At 36.3% G+C, this 27,794-nt stretch overlaps 1 protein-coding gene across 1 annotated transcript in view; it reads right to left on the minus strand.

Annotated features, from left to right (window-relative positions):
• AFF3 (AF4/FMR2 family, member 3) overlaps positions 1 to 27,794 on the minus strand; it is a 368,430-nt gene that overhangs the window by 129,535 nt on the left and 211,101 nt on the right. Inside the window, exons 7-9 of the mRNA XM_012727338.1 lie at positions 23,169 to 23,249; positions 20,174 to 20,210; positions 11,243 to 11,294 (exon numbers count right to left, since the gene is read on the minus strand). Of these exons, the coding sequence (XP_012582792.1) occupies positions 11,243 to 11,294; positions 20,174 to 20,210; positions 23,169 to 23,249 (170 nt within the window). The remainder of the gene's footprint in view (positions 1 to 11,242; positions 11,295 to 20,173; positions 20,211 to 23,168; positions 23,250 to 27,794) is intronic.

Genomic DNA, 27,794 nt, shown 5'->3' on the forward strand with positions numbered 1-27,794 from the left:
GCTCAAACTTTTCTTCTTTACAGCCCATTTCACAAACTTTTATTTTATCACCTGTAACCCTTCTAAATCTTCCAGTTATTTTTTTAAAGGAGAGATTAAAATTCTGATTAAGCTCTGATCAGCACAAATGAACATTATTACATTAGCAGTAATAACTTTATCAAGCGCCTCATAGGAAATACCCTATGTTAACCTCACTGTGTGTTAACTTTGGAGAATAACCTTTCATGGGACACTCTTGTTAAGTCTAAATTAACAATGACTTCTAAGTATTTCACTGTACAACATACATACTTGAACCAGTTTCCTTCTGTCTCCCCCCACGCCCCTCCCCCCCCAAGAGTTTAATTCCTTAGGTTTAATCCCATTCCTTTATGAAGGTCATTTTAAATCTTCACTTATTCTTTGAAGTTATAGTTACTTTGTTCAATTGAGGGCCATTTACAAATAGAAAGGTCTTCCTATAGGACTTTTCTATCTTCCTATGCAATAGACTGCTGACTAAAGATTTGTCAGTGGTGGATAAATTGCGATTATGCAGGTACAGTGTGGCCAATTTGTGGCCTACACAGTATTTTAGAAATCTTCACTTGCTCATTTAGGACAGATTATAATCTATAGGATTTCAGGATAGTCTTCTCTTGACTTCAGTCTCTTCCTGGGATGGTTTTTACCTCCAGAACAACTACAGAAGAGTTGTAAAGCTTGACAGTAGAATGCGGCACTGCTAGTTAAAAGACTAATTAAGATGCTGGCTTCCTATGTCTGACTCTTAGGTTTAAATCCTAGTGATGGAGCTTGAAAAGACTATGCTAAATGAAACAAATCAGAAAGAGAAATACCAGATGGAGCTACTAACATGTAGGGCCACTAATATGTGGAATACAAAGTCACTAAAGTAATAGTCAGAAAAAGACAAGCTGAAAACTAACCCTGGATAATTGACTACAGAACTGAGTCACACCAAGAGGGAAGAGAGGAGGAGGGCAAGGAACAGGGAGGAAGGAGAGAGCATAATGGTCTGTGGAGGTGGAGCATGGGTGGTTGGTGATGGAGGCACTCTGGTGGTAATACCTGATGGGGATATCCCAATGGTACCTCAGTCAAAAATAAATACATTAAAAAACAAACAAACAAGGCCCTCCCTGGTGGCGCAGCGGGTTAAAGCACTGCACTGAGAAGCTAAAGCCATTTCCTCATGAGTTCGATTCCCGCCTGCCCCGGAGGTGACCACATGGCGTGGCAGACCTCTCCTGACCCACCCGCTGCTCCCCTCAGCAGTGTACTTCATCGATCTGCCTGTTCTGCTCCCCGCTCTGTCTCTGGTGAATTCTCTCACCCTCCGCATCTCTGGCCTGTACCCCTGTTCTGTACAAATAAATAAATCTTTAAAAACAAACAAACAAACAAACAAAAAAACCAGTTTCTGTCACTTCAACCAATATAAAGCCTTTTGTTTTTAGTCTTTAAAATAGGGTATTAAGGGATTTTTTTGAATGAAGTTGAGGCAGCAAACATTAAGTGCTACTACCAACACTAGTTAAGTGCTCAAAACAAGTTAATTTTGATTATTATCAGGTGGAAATGAGACACATAAGTATTTTTATCATTTCTGTAAATGTTTTTACAATTGAGGTAAACATTTATGTATGATAAAATGTACAAAACTTCAATGTAAAATTCAAGAAGTTTTGATAAATGTGCACATCCTTATTACTTAGTTCAAATTAAGAGAGAGAACATTTGGGCTTACTTGATGGCGCAGAGGTTGAAGACACATATTATCAAGCTACCACAGCCACTGCAGCACAAGTTTGATCCCTGGCCAGGAAGCTGACCCACAAGGCACAGCAGACCTCTTCTGACCTGCTCTCTGTTCCCCTCAGCAGTGTATTTCAGTACATCTGCCTGTTATGCTCCCCACTCTGTCTCTAGTGAATCCTCTCACCTCCCACACGTTTGGCCTATACCCCAGTTCTTGTATGCATAAATAAATCCATTTTTTGTTTGTTTGTTTGTTTTTAAAAAGATAGTGTTTAAAAACACTTCCACTGCTCTAGAAGTGTCAGCATGCCCCTTCCAAATAAGACCCTCGGCCCTCATAACAAACTCTCTTCCAAATTCTATCACACAGATTTTGCCAATTTCTTTACTTTCATATAAATCGAAATTTTACATCATGTACTCTTCTATGTGTGGCTTCTTTTGTTTAACATAAATGTTTGAATGGAATGTATTCATGCTGTTGAAAACTTAAGTTTCTTAAGTTGATTTTTTTTATAGTAGGTTCACAGCAAACTTGAGGGGACTGTACAGAGATTGCTCATATAGTCCTTGTACCTACACATTCACAACATGCCCCTCCCCCATTATCAACATTTTCCCCACCCAAATGGTACATTTGTACAACTGATGAACCTTTAGTGACACATCACAATCATCCAAAACCCCAAAACCCACAGTTTAAATTAGAGCTAGTTCTTGTTATTGTGTGTATATATATATATATATATATATATATATATATATATTTTTTTTTTAAATTTTACTTTATTTGTGCATACAGAACTGGGGTACAGGCCAGAGGCTCAGGGGCGGTGAGAGGCTTCACCAGAGACAGAGCGGGGAACAGAACAGGCAGATCGACGAAGTACACTGCTGAGGGGAGCAGCGGGCGGGTCAGGAGAGGTCTGCCACGCCATGTGGTCACTTCCAGGGCAGGTGGGAATCGAACTCATGAGGAAGCGGCTTTAGATTCTCAGTGCTGTGCTTTAACCCGCTGTGCCACCAGGGAGGGCCTGTTATTCTATATTTTATAGTTTGGACTAACCAGTGTGTTCATCCAATATGTTCCAACACTACAGAATCATACTTTATTCATTGCCCAAAAAAGATCCTTTGTGAGCCACCTTTTTGTCTTTCCACCTCCCTATTCCTGAAAAGCACTGGGCTTTTTCGATCTGTATGGTTTTGTCTTTTCCAGAGTGTTACACAGTTGGAATCATATAGTATGTGGCCTTTTCAGGTTACCATTTCTCAGTAGTAATATGTATTTAATTTCCTCCATCGCATTTCATGACTTGATGGTTCACATCCTTTTAGCACTGAATAATATTCCATGAGCTGGCTGGTACATAGTTGTTCCTCTACTTTGTAAAGGAAATCTTGGTTGCATCCAAGATTTGAAAGTTATGAATAAGCTGATATAAATATTCATGTGCAAGTTTTTGTGTGGACATATACCTTGACCAACTCTGGGTATACATCATGGAGCACAATTGCTGTATCACAGGGCAAGAGTAAGCCTTGTAATAAATAGCCAATCTACCTTCCAAAGTGGCTGTGCCATTTTGCATTGCCGCCCAGCAACAAAAGAGAGCCCTGTAGTTCCACATTCGCACAGCGTATAAAGCTGCTGTATCTGAGCACTGACCACTCTACTACTAGTGTAATGGTACTCCTTTGCTTTGATTTGCGTTCCCATGATGGCATATAATGTGGGACATATTTGCATATATTTAGTTGCCATCTGTATGTATTCCTTTATGAGATGCCTCTAAAGGTCTCTCATCTACTTTTTATTTTAATTAAGTTGTTTGCTTTTTTTATTGTTGGGTTTTAAGAGTTCTTAGTTTATTTTTTCTTCCTGTCTATGGCTTTTCTTTTTATTCTCTTAACATCATCTTTTACAGAGCAGAAGTTTTTAAGTTTTAATGAAGTCCAGCTTATCAATTACTTCTCTCATGTCTTTGGTGTTATACCAAAAAATTACCACCATACCCAGGATAGCTAGGTTCTCCTGTGTTATTTTACAGGAGTTTTATAGTTTTGTATTTAGGGCTGTAACCTTGCTCTTCTTCTTCTTCTTCTTTTTTAAAGATCTATTTATCTATTCATATAGAACTGGGGTACAGGCCAGAGATATGGGGGGGGGTGAGAGGCTTCACCAGAGACAAAGTAGGGTGCAGAACAGGTAGATGGATGAAGTACACTGCTGAGGGAGCAGTGGGTGAGGCAGGAGAGGTCTGCCATGCCATATGGGTCACCTCCAGGATGGGGACTGAACTCGCACTGAAGCGATGCAGCTAGCTTGCAGTGCTACCAGGGAGGGCCCTAACCTTGCTTTTCTTAAGACTGTTCTGCTATTTTGCTTTTCTGTAAAGATTTTAGCATCAGCTTGCCATTTTCTACAAATGGTCCTCCTGACCTTTTTGATCAGCATAGGATTGAATCTATAGATGCAATAAGAAAAAAAAAAATTGACTTACTACCATCATTGAATCTTTCAATTTAGGAACTTCTCTCTATTTAGTTAGGCCTTAAATTTTTCTCATCAAAGTTTTATAGTTTGTACTTACATGACTTGCTAAATTCATTACATATTTTATGCCATAAATGGCATTTTTAAAATTACAGTTTCCAATTGCTTATAACTAATATAATACAATTGATTTTTGTACACTGATCTTACCAAATTGATTTACTAATTCTTATTAGATTTTTTAGTATTGTCTCTACAATCATTCATTTCAATCTGTATCTATATATGTGTGTGTGTATGTGTGTTTTGCCTGTTAAACTGAGTACAGCCTCCAGTACAATTTTTAATAGAGATAAAAGCAAATATCATTGCTATGTTCTTGATCTTAACAAACTACCATCCTAAGACATTTTATGTTTCACTATTAAATATGTTAGTAGCAGGTTTCTTGTAGATGTCCTTTATCAGACTGAATAAATTCTCTTCTTGTCCTAGTTTGTTAAAAAACTTTTATTTCATGAATGGGTGTTGAATTATGCCAAATGAGCTTCCTACAGCTAAGGATCATATGATGTTCCTCTTTTATTCTATTAACATGGTGGTTTGCATTAATTAACTTTCTAATGTTAAATCAATCATGAATTCCTCTGATAGAACTCTTTCATACAACACTGGATTATACATGCTAATATACTGTTAAGAAATTTTGTAATATTTATGAGGGATATTGGCTTTATATCTAATTCTGGTATCAGGATATACCAACCCATTGCATAAGGTTTTAAGGTTGTAGTGAATAGGGTATCTTTTAACCCATTTCTAATCTCTGAGAGTTTATCTAAGAATGATAGTTGATTGGTTGCTGTTTCATTGGTATAAACATTTCTCTAAAAATTAAAAAAAAAATCTTCTTTTTTTGGTAAGCCACAAAGAAATAAATATGTTTAGATGGCTTAGCACAGTGTTCGTAAATAATAAACAATTCAATGAATTACTAAGTTTTTTGGAGACACAGCAGTTTTGTCCTTCCATGTATACAACTGGAATCCATAGCATATTTAAATAAATACAATTTCAACTAATATTTCTTAGTTACCTATCCTATATAAAGCATACTTGACACTATTGGCAATGACATATGAGTATGATATCATTTTTTCTCATAAGTTGTTTAATATCCAGTGGGAGGTAAAGATTTATAACACACATTCCCATGCAAAAGAGTTTAATAAAGGATCAAGTTCTTAGTTTCTTTGCCAGATACTACTGCATACTTCCGGCTTCTGAATCATACCACTTTTCTTCTTGCCCCAAGACCTCTGCTCACTACTCTTTGATAAATTGTTCTCTTAGGAGGTCTGGTTCTTACTGGTCATTTGTGTCTTGTGAACAACATTTTAAAATTTGGTTCCTCCTAGAAATTTTTTATCATAGCACTCTGTTTTATTATAAATACCTAGCATTTTAACAATAGAATTTTTATTTTAATTAATCTGTTAAATTGCTTGTCTTACTGACTAGATGACAACATCAGGTCTTTAAGAGCAATAGGGTCATTTCTTTAGTATTAGAGTCATTCAGATCTCTGTGGCAGTGTGGTTACATTTTTCAAAGGGAATTGGCTATTTCATTTAAGTTGTAAAATAAGCTGGGTATAATTTAAAAATCTATAGTTATTATTTATATTTCTGTAGGATGTACATGTGCTTTCAGTGTTAATATTGGTGATTTATTTTTCCTCTTTTCTCTTGATCAGTCTTGTCAGCATTTTGTTAATTTGATAAGTCTTTTAAAAAAACCAAATTTTGATTTCATTAATGTTTTTCTATTGTTTGTTAACTTCTATTTCTAATTTTATTAAAATGTATTTCTTCCTAATTATTTAATTTCTTCTTTACTTTTAACCTCAAAATGACAACATAAGTTCTTGAAGAACCATTTATTTTTTATAATATGAACATATATGGCTATACATTTGCCCCTTTTGTGGTGGTTGGTGTTTTAGCAAGTCTATATAGTTTCATAAATTATACTTTCATTTTCACTCAATTAAAATGAACTTTTAATTTCTCTTGTTATATATTTTTGAGCTCAAAGATAACCTAGAAATGTTATTTGACTCTCAATTACTAGGATTTTCTAGAAGTTTTGTTTTATTACTTCTTACCTGTAATGTAATTATGCTGTGACCATAAAACATATGCTGTATACTTTTAATTTTATGAAATTTACTGGTACTTCTTTTAGTATCCACAACAAAGTCTACCTTAGAGAATGCTTCACATGCATTTGATAAGATTTTGCATCTACACTTGCTATGTGTTCAATAATGTCAGAGTCCCATACTTTCTTGAATTTTTCTACCAAAATTACTTCTTGATATTGACCGATGATTCACTGAGGCTCTGCTCATTGTCTTTAAATCTTTACTCTCATTGTTCTTATATAATTATTATTGATCTGAATTTAAGTTTACTTATCCTTTTTATTTGATCATTTATGTTCTTCAGTTAAGTATGTCAAGCAAAATATTTTATTTTTCACTTCTAGAATTTTCATTAGATTCTCTTAGTAGTTTCCAGTTTCATGCTGAGACAGACACACTCCATGGCACTGTCTTCAGCAATGTCTTTGGGGACTCATTGCGATTGGCATGAGAAGCAAAAGCAAATATAAACAAATGGGATTACATCAAACTAAAAAGTTTCAGTGAAGTGAAAGGAATGATCAATAAAATAAAAGGATACCCTACTGAATGTGGACTGATATCCAACACATATAGAGAAAGAATGCAACTCAATAAAAGAAACAAACAAACAAACAAAAAAAACAGGCAGAAGAGCTAAACAGGCATGTCTCCAAAGAGGCATGTCTGACAATTCCAACACAGAGGTTATCTCTAAGTCTAGTATAATGACTATTTTTCTGGACTATAGACCACAGCTTCCTATTCTTCACACACCTTTAATTTTTGATTAGAAAATGAGTATTGTGAACTATATATTATGCTGATTTTTCTGTTCTATCAGGCAACTAAATTGCTAATTGATATCTTCAAACATGTGAAGCTTAACTATATTTGTACTTTGCTCTTAGTTTTACGATGAGTTCTTCATTCCTAAGGCACAAACATTTTGAGGTTTCAAAAGAAAATCCAAGGTGTGTACTAAGCCTCTCTGTTTGGTGAGGTTCAAATTCCAAACTCTAAAGGCAGTAGTTGTAGACAGCAGGCAGCCGCTGAATTCTCTGCTCAGTCTAATCAGTTGTTTACATATTGTCTTTCATTGGGATTATAGGCATCTCATGTCTGCCTTTGCCCCATAGACATGCAGGTTAGGAGTCTCCAGGGATTAAGGTGAATTTATATACAGAATTGGAACTCTCTTTTGCCTCCCTCCTTTCTGGAATTACCTTCCTTAAATTCTAGCCACTCTGGAAATAGTGAACTCATTTCTGAAGCTTCAAGCCTCTATGACTATGACAAAGAGCTAGTTGCTCTATGACAGGGAAGTAACTAGTTCATTGTGGATTGGGCAGGAGCCTCAGGAGGAAAGCTGTTTAAATGTAGATCTCACCCAATCCAATTTGCTTATTCCTAGGATCAAATTCCCAACATTCCCTGCTTTTTTTCGTAGCCTCTAGTGCCTTCAAACAGTTTTTTTTTTTTTTAAACCTATTTGTGAGAACTTACAATGCTTCTCTTCTGGAGAATTAATTCAATAGAAACACTCCTCTCATTAACATAACTGGTACCCTCTACATTCTAATTTATGAGATTTTGGAGATTAAGAATACACTGTACGGGCTCTCCCTGGTGGCGCAATGGGTTAAAACACAGCATTAACAAGCTCTCTGAAGCCACTGAAGCATGAGTTCAATCCCCGGTCAGGGAGCTGACCCAGAAGGCGTGGCAGATCTCTTCTGACCCGCCCACTGCTACCGTCAGCAGTGTACTTTGTCAATCTACCTGTTCTGCTCCCCACTCTGTTTCTGTTGAAACCTCTTACCCACCACAAATCTGGCCTGTACTTCAGGTCTATAAGCATGAATAAATAAATGGTAAAAAAAAAAAAAAAAAAAAAAAAAACACTGTACTTTTCACCTTTTTTAATACTCATGGGACTTTTGAGAAATATACTCTGAAGGAATCCTCAGCTGTTATCCAGGATGACCAGCCAATGACTGTCTAAAATTTATGGTTAATTCCCTGTTTAAAAGAGGCCAACAAGGAAAGATGCTTCTTCTGGAAATGAATTCTGTCTAGGGACTCCCAACTTTATACTACAAATTAAATCCATACAGTGGACTCACAGTGACTCACAGAATCATGGAATTATACACAGACAGAGGAAATGTATAGGTATTATTGAAGCCAACTCTGATTCACCAAACCACAGGTGTGAAAGAGATATTTTCCTTTTGCCTTGCCTGTATATTATCTGTAGTTTACTTTATTCAGCTTCAATCCTTTCAGCTACTAGGGAGTTCATAATTTGGGGTTTATTTTACTTAGGTTCTCTCTCTCTTTTCCATCTTTATTTTCTGGCATCTGTATACTCCTGGCTCTGCTGACCTGACCTCTGAATCATTTTGATAGTTCTTACTCTAAATGTTAAGGATTGAATTTTCCATCCTCAACTCTACATGTTGAAGTCCTAGCCTCTAGAATTCCCTTTATGGAGGAAGGGTCCTTACAGAGGTAACCAAGCTAAAATGAGGCTACTAGGGTGAGTACTAATCTAAATAACTGGTATTCTTATAAAAAGGGAAACTTTGGATGTTCGAAGTTTCATAAAGATGATGTAAAGAGGCACAGGAAAAAGATGATCATGAACAAGGTCTGGAACAGATCCTTCTTTGAGAGCAAACCAACCATGCTGACTTACCTTGCATGTCTAGCTTCCAGAAGTGCATAATAAATTTCTGTTATTTAAGGCACCCAGTTATGATAGTCCAAGCAAAGCAATGCACTTAGCCTTAACAGGCCAGCCAGGCCTAGTGGATCTGTCTGATTGTCTCTCATGGCTTTTGTAGGTCTCCTAAGATTCAGTGACCTATCAGTATGGTAAATGGGGGGACAGGTGGGAGGGAGACACAAAATATCTAAAAACTTGTGTCCTAGTTTTCCACTAATATACATTAAGTTTCCTCATGTGTAATAAATAGAAGGACAATGTCCCTGCTATACCTATCTGGCCACTAAATTATGCTCAAATAAGATACCACATGAAGACTGCAAAATGCTCCACAAAACTAAGGTGTCTTGAATCCTTGCTCTTTATTCATAATGCACTGCTTCTCTTGCTAATTATAACAGCACCACGGTTAGAGGACCCTTTGAGAGGCTCTAATTCACCACTCTCCACTTTTAAGAGAGATCTTTGCAATCTCAGACTTCATTTCTGCTATTTCAAGAGGCAGGATGTGGAGCAGATCACTAAGGAACTGGTTAGCTCAAAGAGATAGGAACGTGGGTGATGTGTCAAGCATTCACTATTCTCACGTCTCCAGAGGCTTTCAAAGTAATTCCTCAGACAACATATTTATTTTTAAAAAGTACTGAGTTATGGAAACAAATCATTTTAGAGAATAAAGTTTTTAGAAATGTGTAACAGAATGTGCATCAAATTGCATTAACAAAATTAGTATCTACTGAAGCTTTTTAAATGCAGGATGCCTGTAGCTTTCTAACATATTCTGTATCTTTCTTTGTTTTTAAAGTGATTTTGATAACAAGAATTTGGAATTTTTATTTCTATGATAATTAACATTTTTATTAAATGATTTATAAAAAATATAACTTACTCCTCAATGAATTACATTCTAGGTACATATGCATTCTAGGTGCTAGTCTCAAATGTTACTTAAAAGAACTAAATTTCTAAATGTTTCCACTCTTTTCAGTTCTCTAGAAAGCCTCCAGATGGCATTAAAACTCTTTTTCCTATCACATTTTAGAGTATAAGCATTAAAAAATTAAAAAGTATTCTCTCATCTAAAACTATTCACATTCATTATGTATCATTAAAAGAAAGGTGTAACTAGTTACAACTTTTAGGGTAATGTACTAAGAAAGCAAAACATGTAATCATATCCTTTATGAGATATTATAGCTATCATATACAAGCCAAAGGATCTTTCCAGTCTGAGAAATAGACCCTAGACAAAATAAGTCAATAATATATCACAGTCATTTCTAATCAATAACACTTAAAGTTCTTGGTAATAATAATACTGGTCCATGCAGGCAAATTCACAAAGCTGTCTTATAAGATAAAAACATATCTAGCCTCTCAGAAGTGATAAAAATAAAGATTTTTTTAAAGAAGTAAACCTGTTACTGGTTCCTGTGGAGCTGAAATAATTTGTTAGCTTGTGAATTGTTTTATTTAGACTTTGGCATATAAATCTGGCATGGAATTAATCATTAAAACATATTTGGATTCCTTGAGTATTGAGAGGAAAAAGACAAAATGTGAAGAATACATGTTCACAAGTGCTCTTTCTTATCTTTTTAAACCTATGTTTATTAACTCAAACTCTTGAGATTCCAGAAATATTTTTCACATCATTCAGAGGTGAGCTTGCTGATAGCAGGCTTTAAATTGGCACGGGTACTATATAGGTGTGAGGACAGACTATACCCTGCACATGTGAAAAGTTGTGCAATTATTTGTGACAGTTCTGAAATTCTTTAAGCAAATTCTAAAGGGTTTATCTTCCTTCCTCTCTCTAATACACACCCTCAATCTCATTACATTTCTACTTTAAAAAGAGGAGCATTCGCAGTTCTGAGCTGACTCTTATTATTGCTAAAGCACAAGAAAGACCTCAAAATGCATTGTATCCAAACACATTTAAAAAACCATTATCATGAAAAAGAGTCACAGGATTGCTTTCATTATTATTTCCATGCATGGTTTCATAGTACAGACATATTAAAGAACAGTCACCTAAGATAGAAACAGCAAAGAGACTTACGATGTATTTGAGGTGCCATTGTCTGGACTCTCTGGCTCAGCATCACCTTTCTCTTAAAAAGGACGCAGAAAAAACAAAACAAAACAAAAAAACACCAGAGTGTGAGTGTTATAGCCTTTAACATTTAAGAGAGATTAAATGTATTTCCACATTTCTATTAACAATCTTTCAAAATGTGCAGCAGGAGGCTTTTAAAACACTTTTTTTTATTGTCTGAGAACTAGATTTGCAAAAATAGTTTCTTATATGCAATATAATTGCCCAGACACAGATCTGTGAGTAGGTACTAAGGAACTGTTTGCAAACAACCAGAGGCTCAAGTGAGACCCTGCCAAAAGATGACTGTCTTACAGATGGAAACTGTTTCCTTCCACTTCATTTTACAGAAAACTTAAGGAAATAAACCCATCCCAAATCTACATGCAAGACATATGAGCTTTGATGCCTTCTGCTAACACAATCCTAACCAGGTCAGGCTGCATCAGAACTTCGAGAACTTTACAGAACACTGAGGCTGCACTACAGGTACCATGATCCCCAACAATTATACCTAGTTGCATTTTGGATGCAGGTTTTAGGGACTGAGTAGATACAGAATAAAATGTGAACCAGAAACCCACCCTGACCATCTGAGTGGCTAAAGAAATGTTTCTGCAGTTCATGGTCATCAAGGATTTAATGGGGTTTAAGCAAAGGAGTCTGGAGCTAGTTCACCTTTTGTAGTTTTAAAGGGCAAATTCTTCTTATGATAGATATAATGTAATTCTTAGTTCCTCTACTACTCATGGTTTTAAATCACAAACTCATGGTTTTTAGTTCTCATTCTGCAAGGTGCTTCTTTTTAGTTCCTAGGAGCTCTGGAATGGAAGAAGGGGCGTGGCTGGGAATGTGTGTTGGCTGTCATTGGGATGTGCAGCACTAAGTGTCAAATAAATTGCTGAGAAGCATGGGGTTGTACGAGATGGGTCTGATGGGAGCAACTTGCTTTGCTCTGCTGCTCCAAGTTGGGTCTAAGATCTCAAAGAATCCGAAGTCTACTATTTAGATCCTCCAGTCTGTCACTGTAGTCCCTTGACAGTTGTTTCATCACCTTGTGATCACCTAGGCTCAGGAATAATTCCACGATGAACACATTCATTCCATAAACCAAACTGATCTTGCAAGCTGAACTCAAGAGTAAACATTAGAAATTTTTCTCTTTTCTTATAGGAAAATAGTAGTTGTAAGAAAAAGATGAAACTATATATAGTTCACAGATAAGTATCTACACAGTGCCAGAGCTACCCTGGGGGAGCCACTTTGCTAAAAAGCCAGATAAAATCCATTTAACTGCCTCAAAGACACTGACTAGAGCTGCAATAAATATGAAGCCACACTGAAGTAAAAGTAGAGGCAACAAATTAATAAACTGGCTTGAAAGCTCATACTTTCACATTACACTTTAACTTCCAGGTCTGTGGAGCACTTACTCAGGAGATAGCCAAGATCTTGCCACCTAGCTTTAGAGTGGAAAATAACCTCATTTAGTACTTTCCAAGATCACTTTCCTACAGAAGAGCCACAATTCCTGCCAGAATTCGAGTGTTGTTATAAAACCTGCATTATATCAGACACAACTACATGGAGATTTAATTAATGAATCGATCTTTTTTTCCCTTTAATTTGGAGAGATTGGCTACCTTCTCCAGTCTATAGCTGCTGGTAATCAAACAACACACAATCATAATCAAGAATGTAAAGCAGCAAGTCTGACAGCAACAGACAGTAGTAAACATTTCCAAACACTTCTGTCAAAAAACAAAACAAAACAAAAAAAACAAAAAAAAAACCCCAGGAAATCAAGAATAGAAATGAAGCCATTGTTTGGATGCTGGAATAAATATGTTTTACCTTGACCAACAATGCTGCCAAGTACCTCGCAGGTTGTAAGGACCCAAGCCTTAGAGCACATGGGCTCTGGGGGCTGCGGGAGTCCTGGGCTGGATCAGCGGAGGGACAAGGCTGTGGCTGATTATCTTTGCTCTTAGCAGCACTTATGTTGTGGCAACAAGAAAAACAATTGGTTCTGGCAAATAGGAAGGATACAAGGGGCCAAACAGGGCATTTGTGAACAGTCTAAAGTGAATGCTTTCTGCAACTTCAGGACTGATAATGAATTAACATTTCTGGGGGAAAAGTAAGCTCAGGATGGAGACAGAGATTTAAGCTATTTTTCCAGAAAGAACAAGAGACAGAATTCTCTTAAACATTTTGAAACTTTAGGTGATGCAATTTTTGAAGTTAACTTGAAATGTTTAAGTGCACAAGTCATTATAAACCAGTTTCTGCATGACAGCCCTTGGGAAAATTATGGATATAATCTAGAAGATTCTTGTAAGAGATTTTTGTATTTGGGTGCTCAGACCTATCCCTAGAGACCCCAAAGAGATCTGTTAGGTGTCATGCTGGTTATTTCACTTATTTTCATGATGGAAACCTCACTGGTCTCTTTGGGAGGGAAACTACACTGATCATGAAGAAGCCAGTGTGGTGTGATTATTTTACATCTATAAATCCAATTACAGAGAGGAGGAGAAAATATCAAGCCCCAAAAAGATACGTGTAAACACACCTACAAAAACGCATGTGTATGTCCATATGTGTACCAAATGTGTTTTTTAACTTGACGCTGTATTTGTTTACCTGTGCCTTTCATAGCACTTGACATACATGCTAAGTATCTAGTATCTGTCCTTTGCTGACAGTCATTAATACAGAACTCCAGGCTTCAGTGGGAAGAGAGGTGTAATGTGCTCACCACTGAGATGGGTATATAATTTGAAGTATTAAACAGCTTGATAGCTCTAGCTGGAAACTTAGAAAATTATGACAGTTTCATTTTTAATCCAATGAAAGTGCTGAGGAATTATATGTTGGCTACTCTGTCTGACGGCCCTTAAGAAAAATAATCCCTTTTTTTCATGCCTTTATGCAGTTAAAGAGCTGTAGTGCTGGATGAGTACGTATGGGTATGGAGTATGGATATGAACTATGACAGAGTGTTGAAAGGAAACAAAGTAGGACTGAAGTTGGATTCTGCTACAGAAGAAAGTTTAGCTTTCTAAAGAAATAAAAACCATGTTCACAGTTAAAAAAATGTGAACAGTAAAGAAAAGGTAATGAGTTTCCTTACTTTTGTTTTTAAATCTCTTCTCCCTTCAACCATTACTTTAATACACTTATTTCTAGATGTACCCACTCTAGACTTACCTAGATTTCTGATAAGAAACATGAGTGGTAAGATATTTAATGTAGTGCTGATGGAGGAAAAGAACAGAAAAGTTGAAACGGACACATCACAAGAGAATCTGACTCACATAAGGAGGTCAGGGTAGAAGGGATTAGTACAGCCATTGACTCAGCTATAGGAACTAAGATCCTGTGTCAATGGCTACACCACAAGGCACCCAAGCAGGTGCAGACTGCTATAGGGAGTGTCACTAGCACAGCCCCCGATGTAGAGTGGCAGGAGCACAGGTGGAGGTGAGGATATGGAGATTGAGAGCCACTGCAGAATCTCTGCTACCTTTCAAATTCTACACAGATATTCAAAATCAACAAAAACAAACCATTCCACAGAGATGAGCCCTACCTTACTGGAAGATGATAAAACATAAGGCAGCCTATCCTTCCTCCTTTTCCCTTGGCTTAATAAACCTGCTCTTTGGATAACGAAGTCCCTGGTCTTGTGGAGAAACACACCTGGGAAACTTGCCAGTGCTGCTGAGAGGGAGCCCTGGTGAGACTTTTCCTAGAATGAATCCGAGGACCCCATTCTCCAAACCAAACAACTCCAAACAATGACTTAACTTAAGTGACATCCCTCTTCTAAGTTTTTTTTTTAATTGAGAGCTATAGGCATTTTACTTAAAAACAAATCCATGGAGGTAACATTGGTTTATAACATTGTAAATGATTCAGACGAATAGGTCACCCCTCCTCAGACACGTTCCCACAAGGCACCCACAGTTACCACCATGGTATACCTTCTGTAGTCTCACGTTGCAGAGATTCGTAGGGTTTGCTTTTGGTTTGGTTGATCCTTTGTTTTGTTTCCCTAGTTCTATTATTAATCATCCTCTGACAATATCTTTTCTTTTACACTACATAGATATCATGAAGAAACACATCTACCTATTCTGTCCCTCTGCTTTCCCTGCCTCTAGCATACATAAACTCTGCACGGCTATACCTGTCATTGCAATACTGAGTGATAGAAGTAAGACTCATCTGCTATTTAGGTTCTGCTGAATAATTATAAATGAGTCATCCTCATTTATATTAATTTAATAACTTAATTTTTGTGTCTGTAAGCCAACTATAAACCAATGCCAGAATTATAATGTTATAACTATAAATGTGAGTCACTAAAGAACAAGGCAGAGGAACTAAACCTGTGTAGAGGGAAATGTCACTAAACCTGAATAAAGGCAAGCGTTCCTGGCATCTGCGTCAGATGGATTCTCATGCTCTGATTTCATCATGCCTTAGGGGAAGGCAAGCTACAGGCTCACCCGTTGCAAGGAATGACTGTGATTTTTGGAAAAGAAAATGCTAAGTGCATTAAATGCATGGAAAAATATATATGTAAATTACAATGTATATAAACAGTTTTAAGCATTAAAATGAGTTAACTGTGAAAACATCTTTAGGCAAGCCAATGAGACACTAACAGTCAACTCAAAAGAATCCAGAAACCTCCAAGGCATGCATTCTCTTTCTGCCCTCTCTGATAGCTGCCTAAGAATAGGATTTTGTGTAAATTTTCTCTCTTCTTCATACCATCAGGGACTTATTAGTAAATAAAATATTCCTTAGTTTAGTCTGATTTTAAATTTCATGTAAGTGGAATCGATGAGTCTTATTTCTATCACTCAATATTACAACATTTATATTGACCTATCACAGCTATAGCTTTGATTTGTTCATCTTCACTGTGGTTGCCCTCTGACCATTAAAACTTATCATTATTTTCTTGTTCATGCTATCCCTGATGGACATTTAGGTTTTCTATTCCTTATCAATGATGAAATTACAAACATTTATGATATACTTTCTTGTACACAAGCTAGTAGTTTTGGGCTGCATGGTTTACTATGTTCAACTTTGTGAAGGATTCCTTAACTGATTTACAAACTAACTTATGTTCACACTTAAGTTTTTTTTTTTCTTCTAATTTAACAATAGAAAATGTATTTTCTATTGTTAAATTAGAAGTGTCTTTCAATCCTGGAAAATTTCAGCCGTTAGCTGCTATAATACTTTTCTCTGTGTCTTATCTCTTTCTAGAATTCTAAATATTCTACATATATGTTAGGCCCTCTTACTTCATACTCCGTGTTTCTTTTCTTTTTCACTACAAAAGGGCAGATTTATTAGGAAAAGGGAAAGGTTTGGTAGAAGATACCTACATAGCCACAGGCTGGAATATGTTTCTTAACTTTCACTTTATACTTTCTGTTTCTGTCTAATCTACACTGCCTCTTATTAACTTCTTAACTTAAATTTCCCAATTTATTTTTTTCCTTTAGCTACCTTGTGGTAAACTTGATCAAAGAAATTTTGTTACTATTTTTTTTCTATTTCTAGAGGTTCTGTTTCTTCTTCGAGTCTTGTTCTTTTTCACATTGTGTGAAAAAGTGTGCTTATGGTGAGACTGTCTTGGACTCACCCTATTTAAAACATGGTTTTTATCAGAGGAAATTGGTCTAAAAGTAATTGTAGATCTAGTGTGTCTGTGGGGAGAAGTGGGTTCAGGGTCTACCTAACCATCTTGATTAAGAACAAGAATCCTATTATTTAGTCTTCGTTTTCTTTGCTTTCTTTTTCTGGTATTCCAGTTAGCTGGACTTTCCACCCTGACTGATCGATCTTCCACGTATCTTAATTGTTGTAGTTTCCATCTATCTTTTATAGTTAGAAAAGTTCCCAATCTTATATTCCAGACTTTCTATTAAATTTTAAGTTTTGTTGACTTAAAAAAAAATTCCTGTGCGTATTTAGTCTATATTTCATACCAATCAGTTCTCTTTTACTTTAACACAAATAATTTAAAATCATTTTGAGGACTTTTACTATACTTGAGTTAAGTATGTATTTCCTCTGGATGAATCTTTATTTTTGGTGCTTGTGATGAAATAGTCACCCTTTTTCAATGATAACAGGCTGGTTAATAATGGTAATTGGTGTGGATTTCATGTATTAATATCTTTTTAAATAAAGAGTTATTTTATTATTTACGCATATAAGAACTTGGGTGTAGTACAGAGTTGTATGGTGGTGGCAGGGGCATGAGAAAATTCACCAGAGACAGAGTCGGGAGAACAGGCAGACTGACTGAAATACACTGCTGAGGGGAATACCAGGCGAGAAAGGCGAGGTTTGTTGTGCTATGTGGGCAGCTCCCTGCCATGGGACATAATTCAGGTCACAGTGGCTGGTGATAGTTGACAGTGCTGAGACTATAACCCCTGCACCACCAGGGAGTTCCCTGTATTAATATCTTCCTTAACACACTTCTCACTTGTATGGAAGAGCCATTTTTGAGCTGTTCATAAATGGATATGGGTATACTGACTAAAACGTATCATTTAGGGTTCAGAAGAGGCAAACTGAGAGGCTTGACCCACCTCTTACTCTGCAACAAAAAAAGGAGAAGTATTTTGCTCTGGGTATGTAGCATTTTTGTTTATTGCCTTCATGAGAAAAGTTGACTCTTCTTTATACCTATATATATCTATTTTAACATCCGTTATTGTCTCCGAACCTACTCTACTTCTGTGGGAAATGATGGTGGGATAAGCTCTCATGAAGTTTCAAATGTATTATAATCTATACAGAATCCTCAGATTTTTAAATAGGAAGATTTCCTTTTTATAGATGTGTTTGGAGTTTTGGGAAGATTCTGAAAAATATACAAATAAGAACCGATTACAAATTTCCTTAGACAATGAAATGTCACAGACAGGTGTCTCTCATATTGCATAGACAGTGGACATGCCTTTATTGTTAAATTGCAGTGTGGGGGCCTCACTGGTGGGGCAGAGGGTTAAGTCTCAGCACTATGAAGCTATCCATAGCCACTGCAGTATGAGTTCCATCCCTAGCCAGGGAAATGATCCACATGGTGCGGCAGACCTCTCCTGTCTCGCCAGTTGCTCCCCTCAGCAGTATATTTCAGTCTGTCTGCCTATTCTGCTCCCCATTTTGTCCCTGGTGAATCCTCTCACCTCTCTGCACCTCTGTCTTACACCCCAGCTCTTGTATGCATAAATAAATAAATCTTTAAAATAAATAAATTTCAGTGTGAGCATGTAAATATTATGAAATGCTGTAAAATTATTCCAGACGCATATAAAAATCATAGCATATAGTTCTTGGACAATAATTCAATTTCACAGTAAAGTAATAGAAACAACTTTCAGATCAAGGTGGTGGGATAGAAATCTATTATCTTGGGGGTAGATATTCTTAAATTCGAATCCCAGCTGTTGTCTTTTTTTTCAGTCATGTGACTTTGAGCTAGTTATTAACCTCAGAATCTCAAGTTCATGTACCAAATGGATGATAAAGTACACCTTATATAGACATTGTTAGGATTAAGTGAAATAACATATGTCAAGGTGCTGACGCATAAGAGACTCAACAGTTATTCTTTTGTTCTCTGTGTTAAAGACTTCCAGCTGAGAGAAGGTGCATTGATTCATCTACTATAGCTTCCCTTATTGAAACTGAACAATTTAAATCCAGATGAAAAGAAACTGTGAGAAAAGTAACAGTAACTTTTCAGTAAGCTTGTCTTCATTATATGTAACGTACACCTAATTAACTTAAAACATGCATTTCTTCTGATACTCTTTCAATATTTTCTTTATTATTCAATTTATTATTTTCTTTAGATTTCAAGTCCCTTGGAATTTCATTTCTTCACTGGTGCCTGTGCACTCAGCAAATTCCCAAAGAGGGAAAACTAAGTAATACTTCCTATGCACCATTATGCAATTACCTGTTATCCTGACCTTTCTTTGTCTGTGCATTACAAGTGTGGGGCTTCCTAACACAGCTGTCTGGATGTGTTTTCTGTCAAACAATTCTGCCTTCGTATGGTTCTACAGGCGAGACTAAGTTCCAAAGAACGTTTACTAGCGCAGAATGATTTCATGTTCAGACATAGCTTTATAACTGGCCTGTGCCGCACTCAGTTGACTGAGTCTGGAGACAAAGCCCAGGTTTGTGGTGATCTTCCATGACATGAATAGAGTACTGTATGCATTCTTAATGCTCAAGAAAAGTTAATATCAATCAGTGCAAAAAAAGAGAATTAAAACACTACTACATGAAGTGAATATGTGCTTGGCTTTTGGGAAAGATTCTGAAAAGTTCCAATAATACTGCCCATGTATTTTATTAGATACCAGACTCAATAAGGAAACTCCTTCCTAATTACTCTAGCCTTTCTCAGGACAAGGTCATGGTTTCTTCATGGATTCCAAGACCGTTTATCTTGAGGTCTTCTGATTGGTATTCTTTGTATATTCACTTTCTTTCAATTAATGTACCTTATTAGTCACCATTAAAATTTTCCACCCTCCATAATATTAATAGGAACCAAATCTGATAAAACATAATGTTCTTTCTTCTTAGGATCACTTGAAATTCACCATTTTATATACTTGTTCTTCTTTCTTTCAATAATGATAGGCAAATACCAAGAACCTTATCCATTTCAGCAGTACTTGACTAACTAGCCACCTTTGATCTGCCCTTGATTTTGCTTTTAGGTAAAATTCTTTGAAATCTACTGTCTAATGCATCCATGTCTCTCTTCCTGGATCTCCCTCCGCAACCTTTCCCTTGAAACCATATGAAGGTGTAGAGATAAGAGTTTCTTACTTGGATTATTGTGTCCTGAGGAAACAAGCTGAGAGTCCTAAAAGAACAAAAATAAGAATTAATTTTCTCATTTTGACTTTCAACATTTAAGTTGAACATGAGATATATATTACATGTCATCATAGCATAATCACAGATCATAATTTATACCAAATGCTATAATGACAAACACTTACATGAATGTGCTTATCAAGCAGTTTTGATGACAGAGATCACAATCACTTCTCTTTTCTATTATTGACTTTGTTTTCTTTATTGAGATGAAATTCATATACCATATGATAAAGCATTTTCAAGTGTGTGGTTCACTAGCAGTTAGTACATTCAGAATGCTGCACAACTACCATTTCTACCTAGTAGCAAAGCACTTCCATCATTTCAAGATGAAGCTCCATACCCATTGAGAAATATCTCCCTATTCCATCTTCTCCTCAGTCCCTGGCAACCACCAACTTCATCCAGTCTCTATGAATTTATCTATTCTGGGAATTTATCTATATCTTTTTTCTTTTTAGTAGAATATCATACTACATGTGGTCTTTTGTATTTCTCTTATTTCACTTAGAATAATGTCTTGAGTTCATACATGTCATAACAGGTATTAGTACTCCATTCTTTTGTATGGCTGAATAATATTCCATTTTATGTACGTTATATGTAAACTGACCAAGGTGGTATCTGTGATAGTGGGGAGAGAGCATTTGATACAGGATGTATTTTGAAAGTAATGGAGAGATGATTTGATGACATATATAGTATGAAAAAAGAATTAAAAATGGGTACTAGGTTAAATATTGTACCCACAAAACTCATGTTCATTCATGACCTATGAGTTTGACTTTATAGAATATAAAGACTTTGGGGGAAAAAATCAAGTAAAAATGCGGTCATACGATCAGGGCGGGCCTTAAGTTTAATGCTTCTGTCTTTTAAAGAGGAGGTAGATATGGTCAGGGAGCCTGGGAATGTGGAGGCAGAAATTGGAGTGATGTAGCTGCATGCCACGGAATGTGATGGGAGAAACTAGAAGGCAGGAAAGGTTTCTTTCCTAGAGACTTCAGAGATAATACAGCCCTAATGAAACCCTGATCTCGGACTCTCCCCAAATGGGACAGTGTAAGTTTCTTTTAAGGGATCTATTTTTGTGTCTTTTGCTGCAGGTGCCCAGGACAATGAAAATGTTAGGGTTTTAACATCTGGACTTGAGTCAACTGCAAAAATGGAGGAGCCATTGAGAAATAAGGGGTTGGGGGGGGAAGGTTTGAGACAGAATTAAAAGTTCAGTTTTTGGTACTACATGCTTGAGATGTTTGTTAGTATCCAAGTGAACATGCTGAAATATAAGTATGGAGTTTAGGAAAGGAAAATGGTGCTACAGATAACAATTAGATGAAATCACCTGAGGAGTGAACGGAGAAGTGGTAGAGTTAAAAATGGAACATGTATGTTTGAAAACACTAAAGAGGAAAAAAGGAACAGACAAATATTAATTAACCCAGCATAAGGATGGAAAGAGACTAAAGGAAAAGAAGCAAAAACTGTTAGTAAAAGTTATGACATTACTTGTCAGGAAAAAGCCCAAATATATCTCCATTTCTAATCAAAGTAATACATTTAAATTCCCCAAAAGATAGAAATTCTGAGACTAGGAAAAATGTAAAAATCTAGCGTCATGTTATCTTTTCGCAACTCAGAATCATTTGGTCCTTTTATATATTTTTCCCCATTTTGTAATTGCTGGGAGGGATGAAATTTATGTGGGTTCTAGCTTAGATTTTGCTAATGAGATGCCTTTAAGATCTCTATTGGAAATAAGAATATAATGCTGAATGTAGGAATAAGAATGATGTATCTATTTAAAAACTGAAAATAAACAAATTACTTTTCTATACTAAAAACTGAGAAACAGCCACAAAATGTAAATAAAAGCAAAGGAAAGGGCCCTCCCTGGTGGCGCAGCGGGTTAAAGCACTGTACTGAGAAGCTAAAGCCACTTCAGCATGAGTTCGATTCCCGCCTGCCCTGGAGGAGACCACATGGCGTGGCAGATCTCTCCTGACCCGCCCGCTGCTCCCCTCAGCAGTGTACTTCGTTGATCTGCCTGTTCTGCTCCCCACTCTGTCTCTGGTGAAGTCTCTCACTGCCCCTGAGTCTCTGGCCTGTACCCCAGTTCTGTATGTACAAATAAATAAATCTTAAAAAAAAAAAAAAGCAAAGGAAGAAATACACAGAGAAAAGTAAAAAATTAATAAAAATAGAAGCTTACAGAACAGATTTGATAATGCCTGATATTGAAACTGAACAAGCATACACAAAAAAGATAACTAGTCCTAGTGAAACAGCATATTAAGTCCAAAAGTATACTTAATGAGCAATATACCATAATTAAGGAAATCTGGATAATAATACTAGGAACTTTCGTATTTGCTCCTTCTATTTGCATACACTTATCTTTATAATAAGTGTGTGGTTATATATTCTCAAAAAGGTTCAAAAAGAAAATAAAGCCATAATAATTTAAGCACACTTTGTGTCTGATTTTTGTGGGCTTGTTTTTAGAAAAATATAGTACATTTTAAGCTTTATAAAAGACAAATAGGATTGTAACATCAAATGTTACATGCCTTCAATTCTAAGATATGCATTTTAAATACATCATTAATTTAATAACAGCTTTTCATGAAAAAAATATATAATCACATTGTAAGAGAATAAAATGACCATAAGCTGCATTTCAACTTCACAAATGTTAGATTAAAATGACAAGTCTATCATGCATCACATTTTGCAGAAAATATAGAAGTGTAGATAAGATCACAAGCTTGAATTTCTCCTTATCATGAATAAGTACACATTTGCAAATTGTTGAAAATCAGATCCATACGCCTTTGGCTGGAATATTTACAGAAGCAAAGATAACCAAGGTAAGCCCATCAGCCACTAAAAATCTCTGAGAGAATAAAGCATATTCCTCCTAAGTTATGTAAGGTCTCACCTTATTTGGAAATGGAAATTTGCTTGTTTCCACTTTGCTAGGTGCTTGAATAGCAGAAAGCGGTGGGAGCCAGGTCATCTCCTAAAGGGAAGGAAAACAAACAATACTGTTAACACAGTATTTAAAGGTAGTAGCATAGAAAGCAGCTCCATCCACATAGAAGCCTGACTTGATAAGTCGTGGAAGGCATAAGGAATGAATAATGGGTAAATTAAGGATAAAAGGAATTTCTTAAAAAAAACCATGAAGCCCACTTTTCTTTTCCTAATTTCACAAATCTTGGTCTCATGGTTGTGCCCAGACCCACTTTATTCCTTAAAAAGATTCAGACGGCTATCCTATTTTCACTTCATTTAAGTTCCCACGTAAAGGGACGTCAGACTTACAAAGGTTCTATGGAAAAATGCCATACAAATGTGGTTGTTTCTCTTGGATTTGATCCCACAAAATTCACAGGGTGTTTCTGAAGGAATGCATGAATGCTTTTAACTTGAGGGACCATTATTACAGAATTTATTTATTTTATTAGAAACTCATTTTAGTATGAGTTTTCAATAAGCCTCACATATCACTTTGGTCTCATAAATATGTCATTTATGGAGTAGTGAAAAAAGAAATCACATATGAAATAGAGAGAGAGAATGGTGTCATTTGTATAACACAGTATAAAGAACCCAACCTTAGCTCCACATACAACAATCATAGGCACTTTGAATGAATGAATACAAGTGATTGCTTAATATTAGAAGAGTCTGAGCATCTTTTTTTTTTTTAGACATTTGGTGATAATTTTTTTGACCATAAATATGCTGTATAAACTTAACTCTTGTTTACATCAGTAGTCTATAGAAAAAGTAATTTTGTTATATGTTGCTTGGTTTAGAGTCACAGTTTTCAAGAATCTACTGACATCAAGTAAGAACTTACTGTATTTGTTTTAATACAGCCTCATCAGTCCCACTGTCCTAAGCAAATATTTAGTTACCCAAAGGTATTTTTCAAGGTGACTTCTTATTTCTCAGATAGGCTTAACATGCCAAGTCGTTTTAGAGCAAATACACTCAATTTTCTCCTAAATGAAAGAGCAGATGGTTAAATAAGGATATAGAATAATGCATTACATTAACTACCCATTATTTTTTCCTTTATCCATCATGCACCAGTTTTCAGGAGGCCATAGAACCATGGCCAAGCAGCATGTTGATCATTTTCATGTCTATTTTATAGCAAATTTGACCATGACTTCCAAAAGTCAAAGCTTTAAGTTAAGTAGATTTTACTAATTTACACAACTCAGGTCTCCCTCCATGTAGCTACCCACTTACTCTGTTGTCACCTGCTTCAGTGCTGAAGGCTTAGGGCATCTATTCATTAAGCACCATACATTTTTGTTGATAGGGGAAAAATGAATTTTAGCCTGAAATCTAATCTTAGCATTTAAAATGTGCAGTTATGAATATCTATGAAATATATACAGCTTGCAAATAGGTTAACTGAAAATTTAAGTTTTCTATTATAATCAGTGAATGAAGAAATGCCTGAAGAATTTCCCTTGTCTCTCTTCCTGTCTACTATCCCCCAACTGTAATCTCTCTTGGTCACAGCTATAGAAGTTCTTTATCTAAAATAGTTACTACTCTTCCTTTGCTCCAAAGCTAGCATAAGTACTCAAGATCCTCAGTCTTATGGTGCCATCAAGAATTCTTCAGGACCCTGGTGAAGTGACAGCAGAGTGAAGATGCTGGGCTCACCTCCTCCACCAACTTACAACTAGATTGCAGCAAAACAAAGTCAATAACCCCTGAAGGAAAATCAATGACCACGGTACACACTAGGAGCAATGGTCCAGCAGAAAGAGATCAGAGAATCTTTGAATTATTGGGGTGGCTGCTGTGCAGAACTTCCTATAGTTGCTGACTCAGGTTCACATAACAATGGGGATTCTTGAGGTCTGACACTGCAATGGATCAAGGGGCTGGCATTCAAGACAGAGTACAAGGATGGAGAGCCAAGGGGCGAGATACAGAGGGAAAGCAACTAGCTTGAGCCTGAGGCTCTTAATTCAAAAAGAGCTGTGGTCTGAACTAACAGGGAGAAATAGGGCAGATCACTAGTGTCTCCTCATAGAAGACACTGCTGAGCTAAGGTTGGGATATTCAAAACACTTATCACACCCTCTTAGGGCTAAAACTAAAATATCAAGTGAATATTGGCCTAAACCAGAGCTTGTGTGCCTAAGGAGAAAGCAATTCAGTATAATTCTCTGTGTTGGAATAGAAAAGATAACAACTTATGGCCTAGACTATACTCCAATGTTTTAGATTTTATGATTTGGAATTAATTTAAAAAATGGAGTTAAATGATCTATATAAGGAGAACTACAGCTGCTACTAAAGTATCTAGATAGCAACATGAGTCAGAAAGATGTTCCATGCTCATGGATAGGGGAAATCGATATAATCAAAGTGTCTGCTTTACCTAAAATGATATATAAATTTTATACACTCCCAATCAAAATACCAGTAATATTTTTCAAGGAAACTGAATAAAAAATATGGAAAGTTATATAGAACCACAAAAAGTCTCAAGTTGCAAAATCAACCCTGGAACAAGGGAGAGAAATGGAAGTACCACGTTATCTGATTTCAAACTTTACTATAAAGCATCAGTATTAAAAATAATATGGTATTAGCACAAAAATGGATGCATGACCCAGTGGCATAGGTCCAATGCCCAGAAACACCTTCACAAACATATGGCAGCTATGACTACACAATGAGGAAGGACATTCTCTTTAATAAATGATGCTGGGGAAATTTGAAAGTCATGGGTAAAAGAATGAATCTGGATCACTTGCTAACACCATATACAAAAATAAATTCCACATGGATCAAGGATTTAGGAATAAGACATGCAAAAATAAAATATATAGAAGAAACACTGGTTATATATTCTATGATCACTGATGAAAATCTTTTGGATTTTGACCTCTGTATCAAGGGAATTAAAAACAAAAATAAGCAGGGCCCTCACTGGTGGCACAGCAGGTTAAAGCACAGCACTGAGAAGCTAAAGCCACTTCTGCAGGAGTTCGATCCCCACCTGCCTGGGAGGTGATTCCACATGGCATGGCAGACCTCTCCTGGCCTACCCACTGCTCCCCTCAGCAGTGTACTTCATCGATCTGCCTGTTCTGCTCCCCACTCTGTGTCTGGTGAATCCTCTCACCACCCCTGCACCTCTGGCCTGTACCCCAGCTCTGTATGCATAAATAAAAATAAATCTTTAAAAAACAAAACAAAACAAAAAAACAAAAATAAGCAGCTGGAATTACCTCAAATTAAAAAGGTTTTATAAAGTGAAAGGAAATACAAGAAGAGTAAAAAGGCCCACCATTGAATGGGAGAAAATAATCACATAATATAAAACTGCTGAGTTGTAAATATCCAAGATTTATGAAAAAAAAAAAAGTCCAGTTAAATAACAGAAAACTAAATGACATAATTATTAAATAGTCATTTATCAAAAAGGCCTAGAGACATCAGAGAAAATACTGATTACTTCTCGGTCTTTTGGCTAAGATCAAGTGAAAAAATATTTATCATTGCTTCTAATATGAGCGATGTAGGCTAAAACCACAATGAGATTCTATCTCATGCCTGTGAGACTGCAGAGATTTGAAATCTTCACCAACAAGTGCTGGACAGTTTATGGAGAAAAATGTACCCCATTACACTGTTGGTGGGTATGTAAACTGGTGCAACTTCTATGGAAAGCAATCTGTGTTTACATTAAAAAACTAAAAATGGAAATACCATATAACCCAGCAATCCCTATCCTGGGTATCTATGCAAAGACAATGGAACCATCAGTGCAAAAAGCCTGTGTGTTCCACAACATTCATAGCAGCACTATTTAAAATAGCTAGGATTTGAGAGCAGCATGGAAAGTCATCAATAGGTGACTGGATTACTATGTGGCATATCCACAATATTCAGCCACAAGGAAAGATGAAAGTCAGTCATTTTCAAAAAAATGGGAGTCTCCAAGAATTATATATAGTAAAACAAATCAGAAACAAATATTGTACATATACACAGTAGAGGACCAGATAATGTAAAATATTTTTTAAGAAAGCCAGTGAACATCAATAAATACCATGAGGTCTCTAAAGATGGAAGGGGTCTGGAAAAGGATAGGGGATTGAAAATAAAATTGTGCTCTGTTACTCTTACATTTCTATACTGTCCTCCCCCAAGCAGGATGGATTTACTTCTTGTCTTGCTGCCTGTTCTCCTACCCCAATATTTCTTGATTTTCCTTGGATATTATTCCAAATCACTCACTTCCTGGTCTCTATGAGGTAATGCTCTCTCTGAGTGCTATGCCTTGTACTCTCCTTATCACATGGTCTTTTTTAAAAATTATTATTATTATTTTATTTTATAACAGTTTATTTTTACATCATTTCATACATTTTTTTCCCATCTCAATTGCAATCCCTGCAGGTTTCCCATCACCAAGCCACCCATTTGCCATCACCATAATCCCGTGAACTTCCCTCCCCACTCCCCCATTTTGATCCCATTCCCCACTCCACCCCTACAAAATGTCTCTGGTATATGG

This window comes from Condylura cristata, unplaced genomic scaffold (genome assembly GCF_000260355.1).
Source record: "Condylura cristata isolate star-nosed mole 26May11 unplaced genomic scaffold, ConCri1.0 scaffold00020, whole genome shotgun sequence".
Classification (NCBI taxonomy): Eukaryota; Metazoa; Chordata; class Mammalia; order Eulipotyphla; family Talpidae; genus Condylura; species Condylura cristata.